Below are 17,013 nucleotides of genomic sequence, written 5' to 3' on the forward strand. Positions count from 1 at the left end.
CGCTGCTCAGTCGGCTGCAGGATCTCCTGCCTCTTTGGGGGGCTGCCAGAGGAGGGCAGGCAGGCGCCTGTCCGTGTGCGGGGTGGGGGGCAGACGGAGGCTCTCCAACTCGGGGTGGTCAGCCCCGCCCATCATGCCAGCTGGGGTGGGAGTGGTGATCCAGCAGCCACGGGAGAGCCTCAGACTGGCCCTCCCTGGGGTGTGCGGCCTTCTGTGCTGGAACTCGGGGCTGGAGTCGGTGGCCCCTTGGAGACGCCCCAGCCCTCAGATGCAGACGGAAGCAGGTCACCAACCCTAAAAACGAGTCCCGGCCAGGATCGGCTGCCCAGAAAGGAAGGCCGGGGTCCCCTCACCGCCAGAGAAGCAGCAGCAACAGCCCTCCCGCCCCCAGCCCTGCTGCGCTCTTGGGGGCCAGGACCCCAGGCCCGGCCACCCCCCCAGCACCTCCCCCCGCTAGCCAAGGGCTGCCGGGCCTCACCTTGACAAAGACCGCAAAGAAGAGATCGGCGCTGAGCTCCTGCACTCGCTTGGATGCCAGTTTCCGGTCATTGCAGTGATCGGCTTGCTTCTGGAGATCATCCATCCTCATCCTCAGGGCGGGGCCAGCGCCTGACAAGAGAGCAACAGGCTGCTAGCACAGGCAGGGAAAGGGCCGAGAGATGGGGCTGTAGCTCAGCGGTAGGCACACACTGTGCTTCAGGTATGTGCCCACCCACTGATCCCAGGTGGGGCTGGGAAAGACCCCTGCTTGGAATCCTGGAGCATAGGAATCTAGCAAGCTGCCAGATACTGAGTCAGGCCACAGGTCCATCTCGCTCAGTATTGTCTACCCAGGCTGGCAGCAGCTTCTCCAAGGTTGCGGGCAGGAATCTCTCTGAGCCCTACTTTGGAGATGCTGCCAGGGAGGGGACTGGGAACTTAGGTGCTCTTTCCAGAGCAGCTCCATCCCCTGAGGGGAATATTTTAATTTATTTATTTATTAGAAACATTTAATATACCGCCTACTCCGAAGACTCTGGGCGGTGCACAAAAACATACAAAACAAGACAACATTAAAATTACGTTCTAAATTAAAAACTAAAGTAACTAACAAAAAACAAATGAAGTAAACTACAGGGCAAAAGCCTGGCGAAAAAGAAAAGTCTTCAAAGGAGATTTAAAAATCAGTAAGGAAGGGGCTAAATGAATCTGAAGGGGAAGAGAGTTCCAAAGAAGTGGGGCAGCAACCGAATATCTTGCAGTGCTCACCCATCAAGTCTCCCTTTCATAGGCAATCAGGGCGGACCCTGCTTAGCTTAAGGGGACAAGTCATGCTTGCTGCCACAAGACCAGCTCTCCTCTGCTGCCAGTCAGTATCGACAGTACTGAGCTAGATGGGCAAATGGTCTGACTCAGCGCAAGGCAGCTTCATGGGACTATTCCTTCTCCACGGATTTGCCAGCCTACATGTCCCAGAGGCACCAGGTGGGCCACTGTGAGGAACAGGAGGCAGGACTAGATGGCATCAGGGCTCTGCTTAGGTCCCTAAGGCCCACCGCCACCTTCAGGGTTGCACACCCTGTACTGCATGCCAGAACCCCAAGAGTTAATGCTCCTCCTGGCAGCACACCAGCATCTGAGCCTGCTTGGGATGGGGGAAGGGGCTTCGGAGCAGGCAGGGGAGGCCACACCAGGCTGGATCATGGAAGGCGCGGGCTGAAGGGAATGATCCCACCCCAATCACAATGCACAAACTTGGAACCATTCAGCAAGAAGCGGGGCGGGAGGCAGCCAGCGGAAGGCCAGAGCCAAGGAAGCCCTGCGCGGAACGTGGCACCTTCACCAACAGAGCCCCTGCTCAAGAGGTGCATGTGGCAGCAGCCGCTAGCACAAGGGCTGGTATGCTCTTCGCTGTGGCCCGTGGGCAACCGACATGGCTGGGGTGTGCACCCCAATTCCTACCCCTGTAAATGCAGAACATCAGGCATGAACTGGGGCCCGTGCGATGTGCCTCTGGATGCATGAGCCACCCAAAAAAGCCAAAAAGCGGGGGGGGGGGGGCATACGAAGATCCTAAGGGTGGGGCTTGCACCCACAGTCCTATATATGACATCTGACGTGAAGAAGAACCATGACTCACTCCCTGGCGTCTGCCGTGAAAAACCATCTCAGGCAGCAGCAGTTTGGGAGAAGTCTGCTGCCAGTCAGAGTACAGAGTGCCAGACGGACCGATTCGGCAGAAGGCAGCTTTGCTTGTATGTTTGCTTCTATACTGCTTTTCAACAAAAAAAAAGTTCTCAAGGGGGTTTACACAGAAAAAGAATCAGAATAATAAGGAGAAGATGGTTTCCTATCCCAAAAGAGCTCACAGTCTAAAAAAGAAAAACATGGTAGAGACCAGGAACAGCCCTGAAGGGATGCTGTGCTGGGGTTAGATGGGGCCGGTTGCTCTCCCCCTGCTAAATAGAAAGAACTCTGAAAGGGGCCTCTTGGCCTAGTTAGCAGGATTCATAGGATATGCTGGGTGGCCATGTTTGCTGGGTGCACAATCACATAGGGCCCCTTGCCAAATCGCGCTGCAACCGACACAGAGATCCTAAATGGTTAGATGGCTTTTGAAAACAGATTGGCCCATATTGGAAGCGACTTGCTATTCTCACCAGAAGCCCAGCCTCCAGGCATGGAGAATGAGGATCAGCAACACACTGGATACTCTACTAAATACATCTTAATTGATTAATTAATTGTAAATCTAAATTTAAATCCACAAAATTGTAGATTTTATTCAATTGTAGAGTGACTTACCAAAAAATGGTAAGTCAATCATTTAAATCTAGAAAAATCTGCATATAAGAAAAAATAGGTAAGGAACCTAAGAAGCTGACTTATACCAAGGCAGACCCTTGGTCCATCTAGCTCAGTATTGTCTACACAGACTGGCAGCGGCTTCTCCGAGGTTGCAGGCAGGAAGCCTTATCTGGAGATGCCAGGGAGGGGACTTGGAACCTTCTGCATGGAAGCAGGCAGGTGCTCTTCCCAGAGTGGCCCGGTCCCCTATGAGGAAGATCTTAATGAGCTCACATGTAGCCTCCCATTCTAATGAAAACAAGAGCAGACTCTGCTTAGCAAAGGGGACAATTCATGCTTAAAGCATCATGTGAAAAGAGGCCTTCCTCATTCGCTCACACAGAGAAAGGAATGTCTCTCAAAAGATCTTTTTAATTAGTTTTTGCATTTAAAATGCATCTTTTTAAGATCTGCTGACCAAATAATCAGGGGCACCTTTTTAGCTGAACAAACTAATTTTCACTGATTAATCGCATTGATCATTAGATCATTGGCAATCTAATACTAGCTGCTCTCTCCACATTGCTGTGCACTTCTCACAGGAACATAGGAAGCTGCTGTATACTGAGTCAGAGCATTGGTTTATCTAGCTCAGGATTGTCTACACAGACTGGCAGCGGCTTCTCCAAGGTTGCAGGCAGGAGTCTCTCTCAGCCCTGCAGAATCCAAGGAGGGAACTTGGAACCTTCTGCTCTTCCCAGAGCGGCTCCATCCCCTGAGGGGAATCTCTTGCAGTGCTCACACATCAAGTCTCCCATTCATAAGCAACGAGGGCAGACCCTGCTTAGCTGAGGGGACAAGTCATGCTTGCTACCACAAGACCAGCAGTGCTGTCAGTGGAAAGCGAGCGGAGCTCAGGGGCCCTTTGGTCCGGCCTTGCGCTCAGCCCTTCCATCCCAAAATCCCCCTCCCCCTCCTCAAGCAGCCATACACAGCGCCACGGCATGGAGAGAACGGCCATCGCAGGCACCTACCCAGAGAAGCGGAGAGCAGCCGGTGCACCACGATGTCCGGGAAGCGGCGGATGGGGGACGTGAAGTGCGTGTAGAGGGGCACATTGAGAGCGTAGTGGCGGAAGAGAGTCTCGTCCTCCAGCACCCCAGCGCAGAAATACAGCGCCATCTGGAAGAGAAAGGAGCCCGTCAGAGCCCAGGTGGGGGAGAAGAGGCTAAGGCAGGCGGCGGAAGCCAGGCTTGGGCGGCAGGGGCTGGGGAGAGCACGCCCAGAAAGGAAGGTAAGTGGTGCCCCATGGCAAAACACTTGGATCAACAGAGCAGGTGTGGTTGGCACTGCCTCAGCTTCCCTGTGCGTGAATGCAGGGCTTCTCAAGCTGGGGGCCCCTGATGTTGTGGGACTACAACTCCCATCATCCCCTTGGCTGTTGTGGCCAGGGGTGATGGGAGTTGTATTCCCACACCACACCCTGGGTTAACATAACGGAGAGTGCTCCTCACTCTCTTACAAGGCTGGTTTTCAAAAAAGGGCCTCTTTTCGCTCACCTCAACAACTGCCATCAAGCAATTAAGAAAGCGTGGCCGCCCGGGCGCTCGCCTCGCCTGCCCCTCCTCCCCGTGTCGCTTTTCTCTGCACATCTTGTCTTGGGAGATTGCAAGCTCCAGGCAAGGAGTGGCAATTTTAAGTCAAACAGCACAACACACAGTCTGATGTTTCGGAATATTATCATCATTCTTTTTAAAAGAAGCTCACAAGGAGTGCATCTACCTTCATATGGTTATTACCGACTAAGCACTCCACAGCTTGCGTCCAGCCTATTTAAGAGAGCGCCTCCTTTGTCATCAACCCTGCCGCCTGTTACGATCTTCTGGAGCAGTCCGGTTACAGCTGCCACCAGCTGGTTTGGTGGCGACCCAGGACGGGGCTTTCTCTGCGGCTGCCCCCGGAATTTGGAATAAGCTCCCTGCTGAAGGGAAGAGCACCTCCTTCTCTGTTTGTTTTCAAGAAGACCCTCAAGACTCTCCTGTTCTCGCAAGCTTTTAATCAGAATTCATTTTAGTAATTTTAATAGTTTGTTTTAATAACTGTTTTATACTATTGTTTTTGTTGTGTCTTGAGTATTTTAATCTGTGTTGATTTTTAAATATTTTAAATGTTGTACACTGCCTAGAGATGTACATATCAAGCAGTATAAAAATATGATAGATGGACAGATAGCTAGCTAGCTAGCTAGCTAGATAGAGTTGGGATGTAAATGTAAATGAAACATCTTCTCTGGCAGGGAGACTGAACTGTGAACCTGGAAGTCTCCTGCCTAAATCTCTTCTTAGCCATGAACTCATGAGGTGGCCCGGCGGGCACCAGGAGGAGCCTCCAACGGGGGCTTCCAGTGGTCAGACTGGGACCCGCCCACCGCCATGTCTTTTGCAACCTATTTTGACTGCAAGCCTGGCAGCCCGAGCGCTGTGCTTCAAGGGCGCCCTCTAGGCTGCAGTACCAGCCTGCCTGAGCATGCAGTCAGGTGACCCCGCCAAGGGCCAATCCCAGCCCACCAGGCCCTATAAAACCCTGGCCTCAGAGCTTGCTCCTCAGTCCAAACAGCTTCTTTCTAAGTCTACAAGTCAGGCCCACATATTCTGGCCACTGGCACCATCTCAAGGGATAAATGCTTGTAGGTATTTTTGGCAACGTCCACCTCACTAGGCAACAGCATTGTTGCGCTCACAACTTTCTCTGGGACTGGGTTATCACCCCTTCTTTATTACTACCCCCAAAGGAAAACTGCAGTCATTTTAGCACAGAGGAAAGCAGGGCTGCACAACTCAAGTGCTCTGGTGGGCCAGAACCACCCACAACTTGGTATGCAGGGGCTGAGGTCAATTTTCAGCACATCATTGCATTAAAATTAAAACTTGTGGATCTATTCTCCCTGTCAATGAACCCATAGTTTTAACCAAGAATAGTGGCCAGAAAATAGGTCCTGTCCTTGCTCAGTCAGTAGGGCCCCTGGAGTGCAAGCCAGCCCAAAGTAAATGCCAACTCTTCTCCTCCTCTCCCTAAATTGTCGTTGCTTTCAGTCTGCAATCCCAGGCATGCTTACATGGGAGTGAGCCTCACTGGGTACACCATGGAACATATTTCTGAGAAAACAGGCATAAATGGCACTATAAGGCAGTTTCCAGCTCCTATGTTGCTACAGGATACCTGGGGGCCAGTAAAATAATCCCTGCAGGCCGAATCCAGCCCTCGCCGGGCCTTATGTTGTGCAGGCCTGGATTAGAGCAACAACGAACAAATTGTTATACACTCGCCATGGAGTCGTATTTGGACAACATTTCTGCCAACTTTCATTTCCATTCCTCTGACAACACTCGTAAAATTTTATGGTAGTTTTCATATTTTCAAAACGTTTCAAAGCCTTTAAAACACCATTGCATGTGTGGCCACTGCAGGCCTGATGCTCAGGAGGGAAAAAAGCATGACAACAACCCGAAAGTTGAAAGTCTTGCAATGCTATCGCCTATTTTCCGCCATGAGGTGTGCAGACCTTGTCAAAAAAATCACAACAAGCATATTTCCCCCCATCCAGATGGTGCCAGGTGGCTTATTTGGTGTGAAGGCTCTGCCAAAGCGCCTGCCCTCTGTAGCCTGCCCCTGTGTAAGCATGCCCCTGCGTCTACCTCTGGCCCCGTTTGCTCCTCTGGGACTTGATTTCTGCCTGTTTTGGACCACACACTTGCTTCTGGCCCCCTTGGACTGACTGCCAGCCCCACCAGAACCCAACTGCCTTGAGCCTGGCCGTGACTAAGGCCTCATATGGCTTTAGACAAAGCCCTCATTTCTTCTCCAATATGCAAATGAAAGACTGGCCTACCTTGCAGGGGGGTTGTAGTGACAGTCAGGCTTGAGGGAGGACTAGGCCTCAAGCAGAGGAACTGCTTGGAGGGTCGGCTACGAAGAGAGAGAGCCCGGAAGAATCGAATCCCTGCGGCCCAATCCAGAGAGAGGGGCAGGGTTTACTGGACAACAGCCTATAGAGGAGGAGGGGAGGGGTGTTCCCCGGAGGCCTTGGAGTGAGGTCCAATCAGCAGCTACCTTAGGAAAAAGGGAGACTAACAGCCTTGGGCTGGGAATCCACTAGAAGTTCCTTACCTAGTAAGGGGATTTATTTTTGTTCAAGGGCATGGATCTGATGGGATGATTCTTGTAGTTCCTGGGGAAGGGTTTTTTGAATGGAAGCAGCGATTGTTGATGCCTCTATAGTTTTCCTGATCATCCCATTATCAATAAAGCCTTGTTATTATTATTGTTGTTGTTACAGAGTATCACTCCTTACTGGGTCCTGCCCTGGTCACATGCTCCTGAAGGCCTCAGACTGCTGAAGCCTTTCTTCTAGGGAGGGGTTTTCCACTTGACTCTCCTGGAATACCCCCCCCCCCCCGGAATGGTTACTCTGCTCATCTAAAAGTGGATGGTGGCAGCCTACCCGGGCCTCTTCCCAGCTAGAAGAGGGGTTTTGTCGCTCCCCCCAACCCTGCTTCCGATAATTACAGAGGTCGTACAGAGGACTAGGCGCATGTGTGTGAAATGCTTTGAATGAAAGCACTCAAAATGCTACACAGAGTAAATGCCAAGCACAACCCGTATGGAAGGCACAGAATACCCAAACCCTTCTCTGGAGGCGAAGGGAGCCGGCTTCTCCCACCATGCTGCCAAGACAGGAGAATGTGCTCCTTCAGGAGCCAGCTTCATCCGAGACGAGGGAGGCTGGAAAGGCAGGCTGGGCTGGGACCTCGGCATGCACAGGTGATATATGGGCAGCTGAATCAGGCAAGAGGTTTAGCAGACGGACTTGCACATCACTTAGGATTTCCATTAGGGCTGCCGGGGGCCTGCCTGGGAGTGAGCGAGTCAGCATGGGACTCGGCCTCCCGCCCCCGAGCTCACAATTCACCCTGGAGCAGTCCAAGGTCTCCCTGACCTCTCTGTGAAGCACGGCTCCGATTCTGGGAGGCTCCCTTCTGTGCACGCACACACACACCCCTCCCTCGCACTAGGAAATGGAAGTTGTCCTGATGCAATCAGTTACCAAGATTAAGGGGAGTACGCCACGCTCTGGGCTCGCCTCCCAAGGCATTAGATCGAAAGATCAACACCTCAATAAATCAGAGCCGACTCAACACAGATCGGCCTCTTCTGGGAAGGAGCTGCCGTCTCATCAGTATGACTGCTTAAACCCCGGCACGCTCTCTCGCTCTCTCTGTCAAATGTGAAGCATTTTCTGTGAACAAAACCAAGGTATGCCAACACCTAATATGGGTGCAAGAGAACATATTTTGCATCTGGTTGCTAATGAGATAGACCTCTGGCTTAGATTCACACATTACTGTTGAGACATAGGAGCCATTTCTGTGTGGCTGGATCTTGTGACATATCAGCAACATCTAAACAGGAACTACTTGGGCTGGGCAAAGGACGTGGCAGCACCTCACACCCCAAAATGTATCGGATATCTCTTAGGTGCTACCTCTCCTGATACGAGCCTCAAACCGTTGGGCCCTTCCTCCTCCAGAAAGTGTTTGGCGGGCTCGGTTCTCGTCTTGGATTTGGCAGCTGCTTCAGTTCTATTGGTTTTGCTCATTTTCTAAGACTCCCTTCATCTGAGCCACTTTGAGCCGTGGAACGGCAGCAGAGAAATGTTTCAAAAATCAACCCGTGTGTGTTCCAGCTGCAGAACGTTGGTTGGGTGCGGAATGGGAGTGTGGATTCTGAGCACAGAATTCTGGCGCTCCTGCCTCCGCAGCATTCACTGTCGCTGGGCCAGAGCTGTGGGCGGCCTTGCCTGAGTCCAGGCTTGGTGCGTGGGGGTACTTCAGGAGAAAGCAGAGCAAGAGTCTGAGAGAGTTTGTCACTGGTGCCTGAGCGGGCAGCAGGTGCCAAACCCTGCTCTGTGGGCCAGGTAAGGGGGCCGGCTGCTTGGACTGATACTAGGCCTGGCCAATCCAGAGCCTTTAGACTGTCTGCCTGATATTTCACACTCACACCCTGCTCCCCCGCCCCGCAATCCTTCTGTTCCTGAAGGTTGTTCTGAGGCCCGACCACACACAGAGGCCCAACACTGCACCCTGGTTCAGCGCCCGCACTCCCCCAAACTGACATCCTCTGCCCTGGTTTATCTTCTAGCTGTCAGCGCTTCCAAGGGAGGACCTTGACCCGGTGGAGGGGATGAAGCCCTGGAACCCACCCTGCTTCTACCTACGTGTCACTGGGCGGGAAACAGCATCTCCTGGCCTCCAGACACTTCTGATTAGCTCCTTGGCTCCTTTCTGCTCACTAGTAATGTCCTGGCTGCTGTGCATCCCCCTCTGTTTGTTTGCAGCCTCCATGACGGAGGGCCCGAGCCATCAGGCAAGGGCTCATGAGCACCAAGCACACAGGGCCAAGCTTTCCCCAGACACCTTTGCTTCTGCCGCATCTTGCAGCTGCTTCTGCTCTTCATTGCTAGCGTGTCTTCCAAACCTGGGTGGCAAGCTTGGGCCAACTAACAGGTGGTGCAACGAGGCAAAACGCTGAATGCCAAATGATGGGTGGGGCGAACAACACACATTTCGGGCTCAGGATCTCTCAATGAGCCTGTCATTGTGCAAGCCACACAGACGCAGGGGGCCCTGCCTCAAAGACAGCTGGATAGGCTTTTGTTTTTTATCCTACAAGTCTCCGTCCTGGCCAGAGTCACTAGCAAGAGCTGGGCGTCTGGGTACCCCGAAAGCCAGGCTGAGGGCAGGCAGGAGCCAAGAGAAGAGAGCGGGCGAGACTTTAGCTTGTGAGGGTGCTCCAGACTCTCTTTTTGCAGGTGACGGAGCAGCACGAAATGGAGAAGGGTTACAGCACAGCTTTGGAGCCAAGCTTGCAATCACAGGCCAGGCCTGTCCATTGGAGATCCGAGGAGCATTCTGTGCCTGAGAACGGCTCAACTGGATCAGGCGGGCATGAAGGTGGCAGGCATCCCGTTTGGCTCTGGTATCCGGTCTCTGAACATGGAGGCGCCATGAACTATCATGGCTAGTACCAGTGGGTGGACCTACTCTTCAAGAACTCACTGAATTCCCTTTAAAGCCACCTACCAGCGGCTTGAGAGAAGGCAGGCCTGGCCACGGCTATCCATGTCTTAGGCACATCATGGCTTGATTACTGCAACAGCGCTCCGTGTGTCTGTCCGTGAAGAATATTTGGAAACTGCAGCTGCTGCAAAATGTGATGACTAGGGCTCTGTCGGGAGCTGTTCGCTTGGAGCAAGTTACGCCCATCTCGAAAGAGCTGCCCTGGCTGCCAATTTGGTTTTGGATCCAATTCAAGGTGCTGGTTTGGACCTCTGAAGGCCCACCTGCTCCCAAATGGTCCTGCCTCACAAGATGTTCATCGGAGGGGGCTCTGTTCTGCGTGCTGACCCTGGGGGAGGCTCAGTTGTGGTGCATGTGGGACAGGGCCTTCTCAGCCGTGGCCCCCAGGCTGTAGAATGCTCTCCCAGCAGATGTCCGTTCCCTCACTTTAAGAAGCAAATATAGGCCTTATTGTTTGTTCGGGCCTTTGCCCCCTGGGAGCTGATGTTGGTTCTGTTCTCTTGCTGCTCTGCCTCTGCATTTCACGGTTGGTACTGCTGGCTGTTTTAATGTGGATTTCTGGGTTTCACTGTTTTGTTTCAACCCTGTAAACTGCCTTGGGATAAGCTTATGAAAAGCACCATAGGATTTTAACTATGAATAAACGAACTGTGGCCATCAGCATACCTTGGGTCAGGGAACTCTAGAAACCTATTATAGAAAAGAGCAGCTCTATTCGAGCCAAGAGACCCCTTAAAGGAGAACAAATAGCTGTCGCCACAAACTTCCATAGAGAAGAGGTCACTTCTTTGGGTGCATGAAATGGTCAGAGTTGATGGCAGATCTCTCTCTCTCTCTCTCTCTCTCTCTCTCTCTCTCTCTCTCTCTCTCTCACACACACACACACACACACACACATACACACACACACACACACACAGAGTTGGGGGAGGGATTGTTGCATGCAGTGTAGATTCAACGTGAACAGGCACGAAGTGCTGAGCACTGTAGGAAGGCTGACAAGAGCAAAACGGCGGGGCAGAGGGTGAGCTCGTGAGGATCACCACGACAAGGATCACCATGTGCAGCCAGCATGTCCCCTCGCCACCCCCAAAGTCAGCGCCATGTAGGGTGGATCCCAATGCATGGTGCCAATGGAGAGCCTGAACCCGGAATGGGGGCCATTTGTCTCGATTAAGGAGAGGCACCTGGCCGGTGTGACTCATTCATCACTCCCTGATGCTGTTGGGCAGGCAAAGGCTGCAAGCGTGTCGAAGGAGCCCAGGGCGGCTGCTGGGAAAAGCTCCTTGGACGGGGCCCCCGCCACCTCCCACCGTGCTCCAGAAGGGTGGCTAATGGGGAGGAGGCAGCCCTTGCACGGGGCCGAAAGGGGTCCAAGGCAGCAAGGGGAAGGGGAGAACTCCTGGGGGGCTGGGCTGGGAGCCCTTGTTCATCTGAGGCTCTGCGAAGCGGCCAGCTGCTGGCTCTGGCTTGGATGGAAGCTGCAAGCAACTCACGCCCAACTCTGCGCCTCTGTCTGCAGTTCAGGCCTCATTCTCACCAACAGCAGGTGAAGAGTTAAGCCTGTGTCTGGGGGCTCCACTGCAGGCGAGGCGCGCACAGCATGGGACGCTCCTCCATCCAAGAGGGGAAACCCACAACCTTCCCCATAGAAAGCCAGCGCCCCGGGGAGAAAAAAGGTTCCCGCTGAGTCTTTGCCCTGACATGCGAGCTTTCTATATGCAAGGGACTTTTCCACCGAGCAGACAATTTCATCATGTGAGCCCCCCTCTGCGCTCCAAAGCAATGTCGTCATCTGCTGCACGTGGGAGCTGAGCCTCCGAGGCCTCACCCCTTCCCCCCAAACGGCTCAAGGTAGCCGGCAACACAATCAAGCTCTCAGGACAACACACACCAAGCCAGACAAATCCTCCCCTACCCCGAAAAGCGCCACCACATTCACTGACAGCTGCCTCCTCCTCGCCTCCTCTCCCTCCACGGGCTCATCCCACTTCACTGAGGCTGCAGGCTCTATGGGGCAGGGGCGGGTCTTTTTTGCAAAGCATCCTGGGCGCTGCTGGCCCTGGGGAAGTCGCTGGAACTCCTGGCTTCTTCCTTACAAGCACTGCATGGGCAGGGACAGGGCCACCCGGGGCAGCGCAAGGTTGCCAAATGTGCCCTGGGGGAGGCCAGCCTCCTCTCAACCCCTTGCAAGCTTAGGAAGTGGGGTGGCGGGGAGCTGGCCAGCAGCCTCCCTTGCTCTCCTGGTGCTTCTTGCAAGCAAGCTTGGCCTGGAGTGCGAGGAGAGGCCCTCCCAGCAAAGCCCGCCAGGGCCAGATGGGTCCTGGAGAGCAGCTCCGATGGTGGCCATGGGGGGCATCCTGCCACGCCCCTGGCACATCAAGAAGCCACTTCCTGAGGTGACCGCCTGACCGCGCCTCACGAGAGGGCCTCCTCTGGTGCCAGTTCTGCACCGTATCTAGCACAACTGGGGCTGGAAGACATTAGACCAGGGGTTCTCAGCCTTGGGTCTCCAGACGGTGTTGGACCGCAACTCCCATAATCCTCAGGCACAATGGCCACTGGATGATGGGAGCTGTAGTTCTCCACCACCTGGGGACCCAAAGTCAAGCACCCCAGCATCAGACTGTTGTAGGACTAGGGTGTGAGATGCCAGCACTCCTTACTTGCATGGGTCGAGAGAACATGTTGGTCAGCACCTCCTTCCGGGCTTCGGCATATTTGTCCTCTCCGCAGGTCTCAGTCAGGCTTTTCTGGAGAGAAGAGACAAAGACAGATCTAGCTGGTGCAGCAGAATGCCTATGAAAAGGAGCTACAGATCAGGAAGTTCAGTGTTCAAATCTCGCCTCTGCCACAAACGCACCAGGTGGCCTTAGGCAAGACACTCTCTCTTTTTTGGTCAGCCCTAATCCCTCACCCAGTTGGCAACATGGGGATAATACTACTTTAAAATGTGTTCGTAGGGAAACAAACCCATCTTTTGTTTGAGAAAAGGGAAACAAGGGAGCCCCACTGCTTTGGGAAAAGAGAGCAAGGGTAGGATTTGCCTGAATTTTCATGCCCAGGAGCAGCAACAAGGCAAGGGTGGTGGGGAAAGGACAGTCTGTTACGAAAATCCCTCCCACATGCCCATCTTGCAGGAGGGAGACTCTAGAATCCTGTTGTAAACCGCCCAGAGACGTAAGTTTTGGGGGGTATAAAAATCTGTTAGATAGATAGATAGATAGATAGATAGATAGATAGATAGATAGATAGATAGATAGATAGATAGAAGGAGCACACAGCCCCTGGGAAATACAGCAGCCCCTGGGAAAGGCAACCTTCTGGGCAAATATTTGGCTGACTGCTGTGGGAGGCAACCTCGCCCCGCCCGTCCTCGTCTCCCGTCCCCCATCTTCTCCCTGCCCAGTTCCCTCCCCGCCCCCGCCCCCCCAAGCTCACATGCAAGGCCCCGGCGTTGCTGCAGTCAACCTCCAGGCCCATCTGGCTGCAAAACTCCATGAGGTCGTCGAGCATCTTGGTCTGAGGCGGGGGGTGCCGGCGCAGCAAGGCTTGTGCTGGGAAGGCGCGGTAGATCTGGTGGGCAACGGCCATGTTTGCCAGCAGCATGAACTCTTCCACCAGCCTGCGGGAGGCAGACAGAGAAGAGGAGGCCTATTAGGAGGGCGTGGGGGGGCATGAGAAGGGCAAGAAGGTCACCGCTTGCAAACATGTACAGAGGATCAGGCAAGGAGGCGGGAGGCTTCCCGGGAGGAGCTCAAGCACTTGGAGGAGGGAGGCCGAAACTGAGCCTCTCCAGCTGCTGAGACGACAACTCGCATCAACCCCAGCGGCAACAGTACGTTGACGCCAGGGATGGTGAGTGCTGTAGTCCATCAGCAGCTGGAGAGCCCCAGCTTGGTCACCCCTGCCCTCGAATATCCCCACCCCCACCCCTCCTGGTGCAGTCACCTCTTGTGCTGGTTCCGCTGGATCTGCCATGCCTCCTTGAAGGCTGCTCATTCATTATATCCCCCAAGAACATAAGAACAGCCCTGCTGGATCAGGCCCAGGAATGCCCATCTAGTCCAGCATCCTGTTTCGTACACTGGCCCAACAGATGCTGCTGGAAGCCACAGGCAGGAGTTGAAAGGGACAGGCCCTCCCTCCTGCTGTTACTCCCCTGCAACTGGGACTCAGAGACATCCTGCCTTTGAGCTGGAGGTGGCTTACAGCCCTCCGACTAGTAGCCGTTGATAGACCTCTCCTCCATGAAGTTATCCAAATCCCTCTTAAAGCCATCCAGGTTGTTGGCTGTCATCACATCTTGTGGCCGAGAATTCCACAAGTTGATTATGCATTGTGTGAAAAAGTACTTCCGTTTGTTGGTCCTAGATTTCCTGGCAGTCAGTTTCATGGGATGACCCCTGGTTCTAGTGTTATGTGAGAGGGAGAAGAATGTCTCTCTATCCACTTTCTCCACACCATGCATGATTCTACAGACCTCTGTCATGTCTCCCCACAGTAATCTTGTTTCTAAACTAAATAGCCCCAGGTGTTGTAGCCTTGCCTCATAAGGAAGGTGCTCCAGGCCCCTGATCATCTTGGTGGCCCTCTTCTGCACCTTTTCCAGTTCTACAATGTTCTTCTTTAGATGGGGTGACCAGAATTGTACGCAGTACTCCAGGTGTGGGCACACCATCGTTTTGTATGGAAGTGACGGTCCCCAGTGGCCAGAAACACAAGGCCGCTGGGCTGCTGCTGATCTATCAGGGCTACTCCCTGGAAAAGTGTCATCAACCCCCACCCCCACCCCGAATCCTCCTCCTTTCCTCTGGAGCCCCCCCCCCCAGCAGGTGAGTTTCAACACAGCACAGTGAGCAACATCCGCGGACCAAACATGGCTAGCAGCTTCCACAGATGTGTGTCTGACCCCAACTCCGATACATCGGAGTCCCACACCACAAGAGCTTTCTTCCTCTTTTAGATCCAGGCAGGGCTGTTAACGCCCAGCCTGCCCCAAGAACCCAGCGATCTGGAGGAGAGGCTTCCCTCTCCTCAGCAGCCCTCCAGATGCAAGACTGGCTGGCATACAAGCAGGGCCTTTTCCATCATGGCCCCTGCTCTCCCACTTCTGCTGCTTATTTCAGTGTGACCAGTGGAGGAGATCTTCTCAGCAGATGATACTCCGCAATGTCAAATCTGACTCCCACATTCCCCTCACCCCACTTATAGAACCCAAACCCACCATCTGAGGATCTGCTTTTAACGTTTTTAAGTAGCAAGCCCCTTTGGGACAGTGAGTTATCTTCTCATTCTCATATCTGCACTCCTCCTTGTATGTAAACCATGTTGCAAACTTTTGTTGTTTTGTTGAAAAGCCATATATGTAAATATCACCACCACCTTTTAGAAACTCAACAAAATCCTTCCCAATGTTGCTTCTTGAACTGCAGTTCCCCGAATGGGCTTGGTTATATGAACCACTTGGTTATATGAACTGGCGCATCACATAACCAAGTGGTCATAGGAGCATACAGCTGCCATATACTGAGTCAGACCATTGGTCTATCTAGCTCAGTATTGTCTTCACAGACTGGCAGCGGCTTCTCCAAGATTACAGGCAGGAATCTCTCTCAGCCCTATCTTGGAGATGCTGCCAGGGAGGGAACTTGGAACCTTCTGCTCTTCCCAGAGTGGCTCCATCCCCTACAAAGGGGAATATCTTGCAGTGCTCACACTTCTAGTCTCCCATTCATATGCAACCAGGGCAGATCCTGCTTAGCTAAGGGGACAAATCATGCTAACACAAGACCAGCTCTCCTCTCCTGGTCACTGCCTCTTGGTAATGTACTGCAAACACAGTCAGTCTGTTAAGCCAGGGTTCTCAGCCTTGAGTCCCCAGATGTTGTTGGACTAAAACTCCTATCATCCCCAGCCACAATGACCAAAGGCCACATCTAAGGATCCAAGACTGAGTACCCCTGGAGTAAGCTGCTCGACTGATCTGCACTCTATTACTCAGGCCTGGTTCACGTATGCACAGTTGTCGCTTGATGACTCTTGTGCCAAGTGGTGTTTTGCATGTGTGAAAGGGCTGTTCCAGGTCTCTGGCCACAGGCAGCTCAGACATAACACCTCAAACACAATTACACTCAGTGGGGTCTTCACATATTTAGTTGCCTATTATCAAGCGATGAATATTCAAGCAATGCGAAGGAGAAAAACAAGTGCAAATATGTATCGGACAAATATGTTGGCAACTGTACGTGTGAATGGGCGCCCTTGAACATCACTGCAGCTGAAGTGTCATATGAGTGTTCTCCCCTGGCTGCAATGGCCCATTCATAAATGCAAGTTGTCACTTGAGGGTGCAGGCAACAGGCGATGTCTGAACCAGCCCTAAGCTTCTCTTTAGGATGCTGCTGCCTAACCAGGCCTCTCCCATCTCGTAACAAGTACAATTTGGCGGAGCCTTTTCTTCTTGGACAACACAAAATTCAGTCTGATCTAGGAACATTTCTGAGGCAGAAGCAGCCGTGACGCTACACAATTAAGCCACCAGCAGATGGCGGCATCACTCCCTTTATGGGCAGCGGTGCTCCAAGAATGCTTAGTAGCCTCCTTTAAGGGATTTTAAAAGGGGGGAAATCTGGCAGGTGAACCTGCTCCAGTTTCAAGCTGCACTGTAGAAGAGCAGCATCCAGAGAGTGCTCCTTAGGGCAAGGACCTTTCCACTCTGCTCATGTTACTTTGTAAAAGTGCTGCATTGGATTGCATTACGTAAATAACAGAAAGGGTGAAAGAGAAAAAAATGACAATCTGATCCAAATGCAGTCCTGTACCTTGAGGTTTCCCACCACCGGTCATAATGTTTAATCGACCAGAGGTCAACATTTGGATCAATTCTGCTTCTTTCACTGCTGAATGACAGGCAGAAATCCAACAGGCAAAGCATCCCCATTCATTACCTCTCTATGCAGGGGAAAGCCATTAAGCCTGCTGGATTTTTTTCTGCATCTGTGAGATGCACAGCAAACTTCCTAGGAAAAACCACTGGCAACCCTACCCAAACTGTGCCACAAAAACTCCGGATACAGATTCTGCTTACTGACAGACATCACAGCCAGCT

At 52.8% G+C, this 17,013-nt stretch overlaps 1 protein-coding gene across 2 annotated transcripts in view; it reads right to left on the minus strand.

The window, feature by feature from the left end:
• Positions 1 to 17,013, minus strand: part of DIS3L2 (DIS3 like 3'-5' exoribonuclease 2) — a 309,415-nt gene that overhangs the window by 10,119 nt on the left and 282,283 nt on the right. For both annotated transcript variants that reach the window (XM_053311493.1, XM_053311492.1), the window contains 4 exons: positions 13,344 to 13,527; positions 12,569 to 12,655; positions 3,801 to 3,948; positions 479 to 609 (listed from right to left, as the gene is read on the minus strand). In XM_053311493.1, the coding sequence (XP_053167468.1) occupies positions 479 to 609; positions 3,801 to 3,948; positions 12,569 to 12,655; positions 13,344 to 13,527 (550 nt within the window). The remainder of the gene's footprint in view (positions 1 to 478; positions 610 to 3,800; positions 3,949 to 12,568; positions 12,656 to 13,343; positions 13,528 to 17,013) is intronic.

The sequence above is a fragment of the Hemicordylus capensis genome, chromosome 3 (genome assembly GCF_027244095.1).
Source record: "Hemicordylus capensis ecotype Gifberg chromosome 3, rHemCap1.1.pri, whole genome shotgun sequence".
Classification (NCBI taxonomy): Eukaryota; Metazoa; Chordata; class Lepidosauria; order Squamata; family Cordylidae; genus Hemicordylus; species Hemicordylus capensis.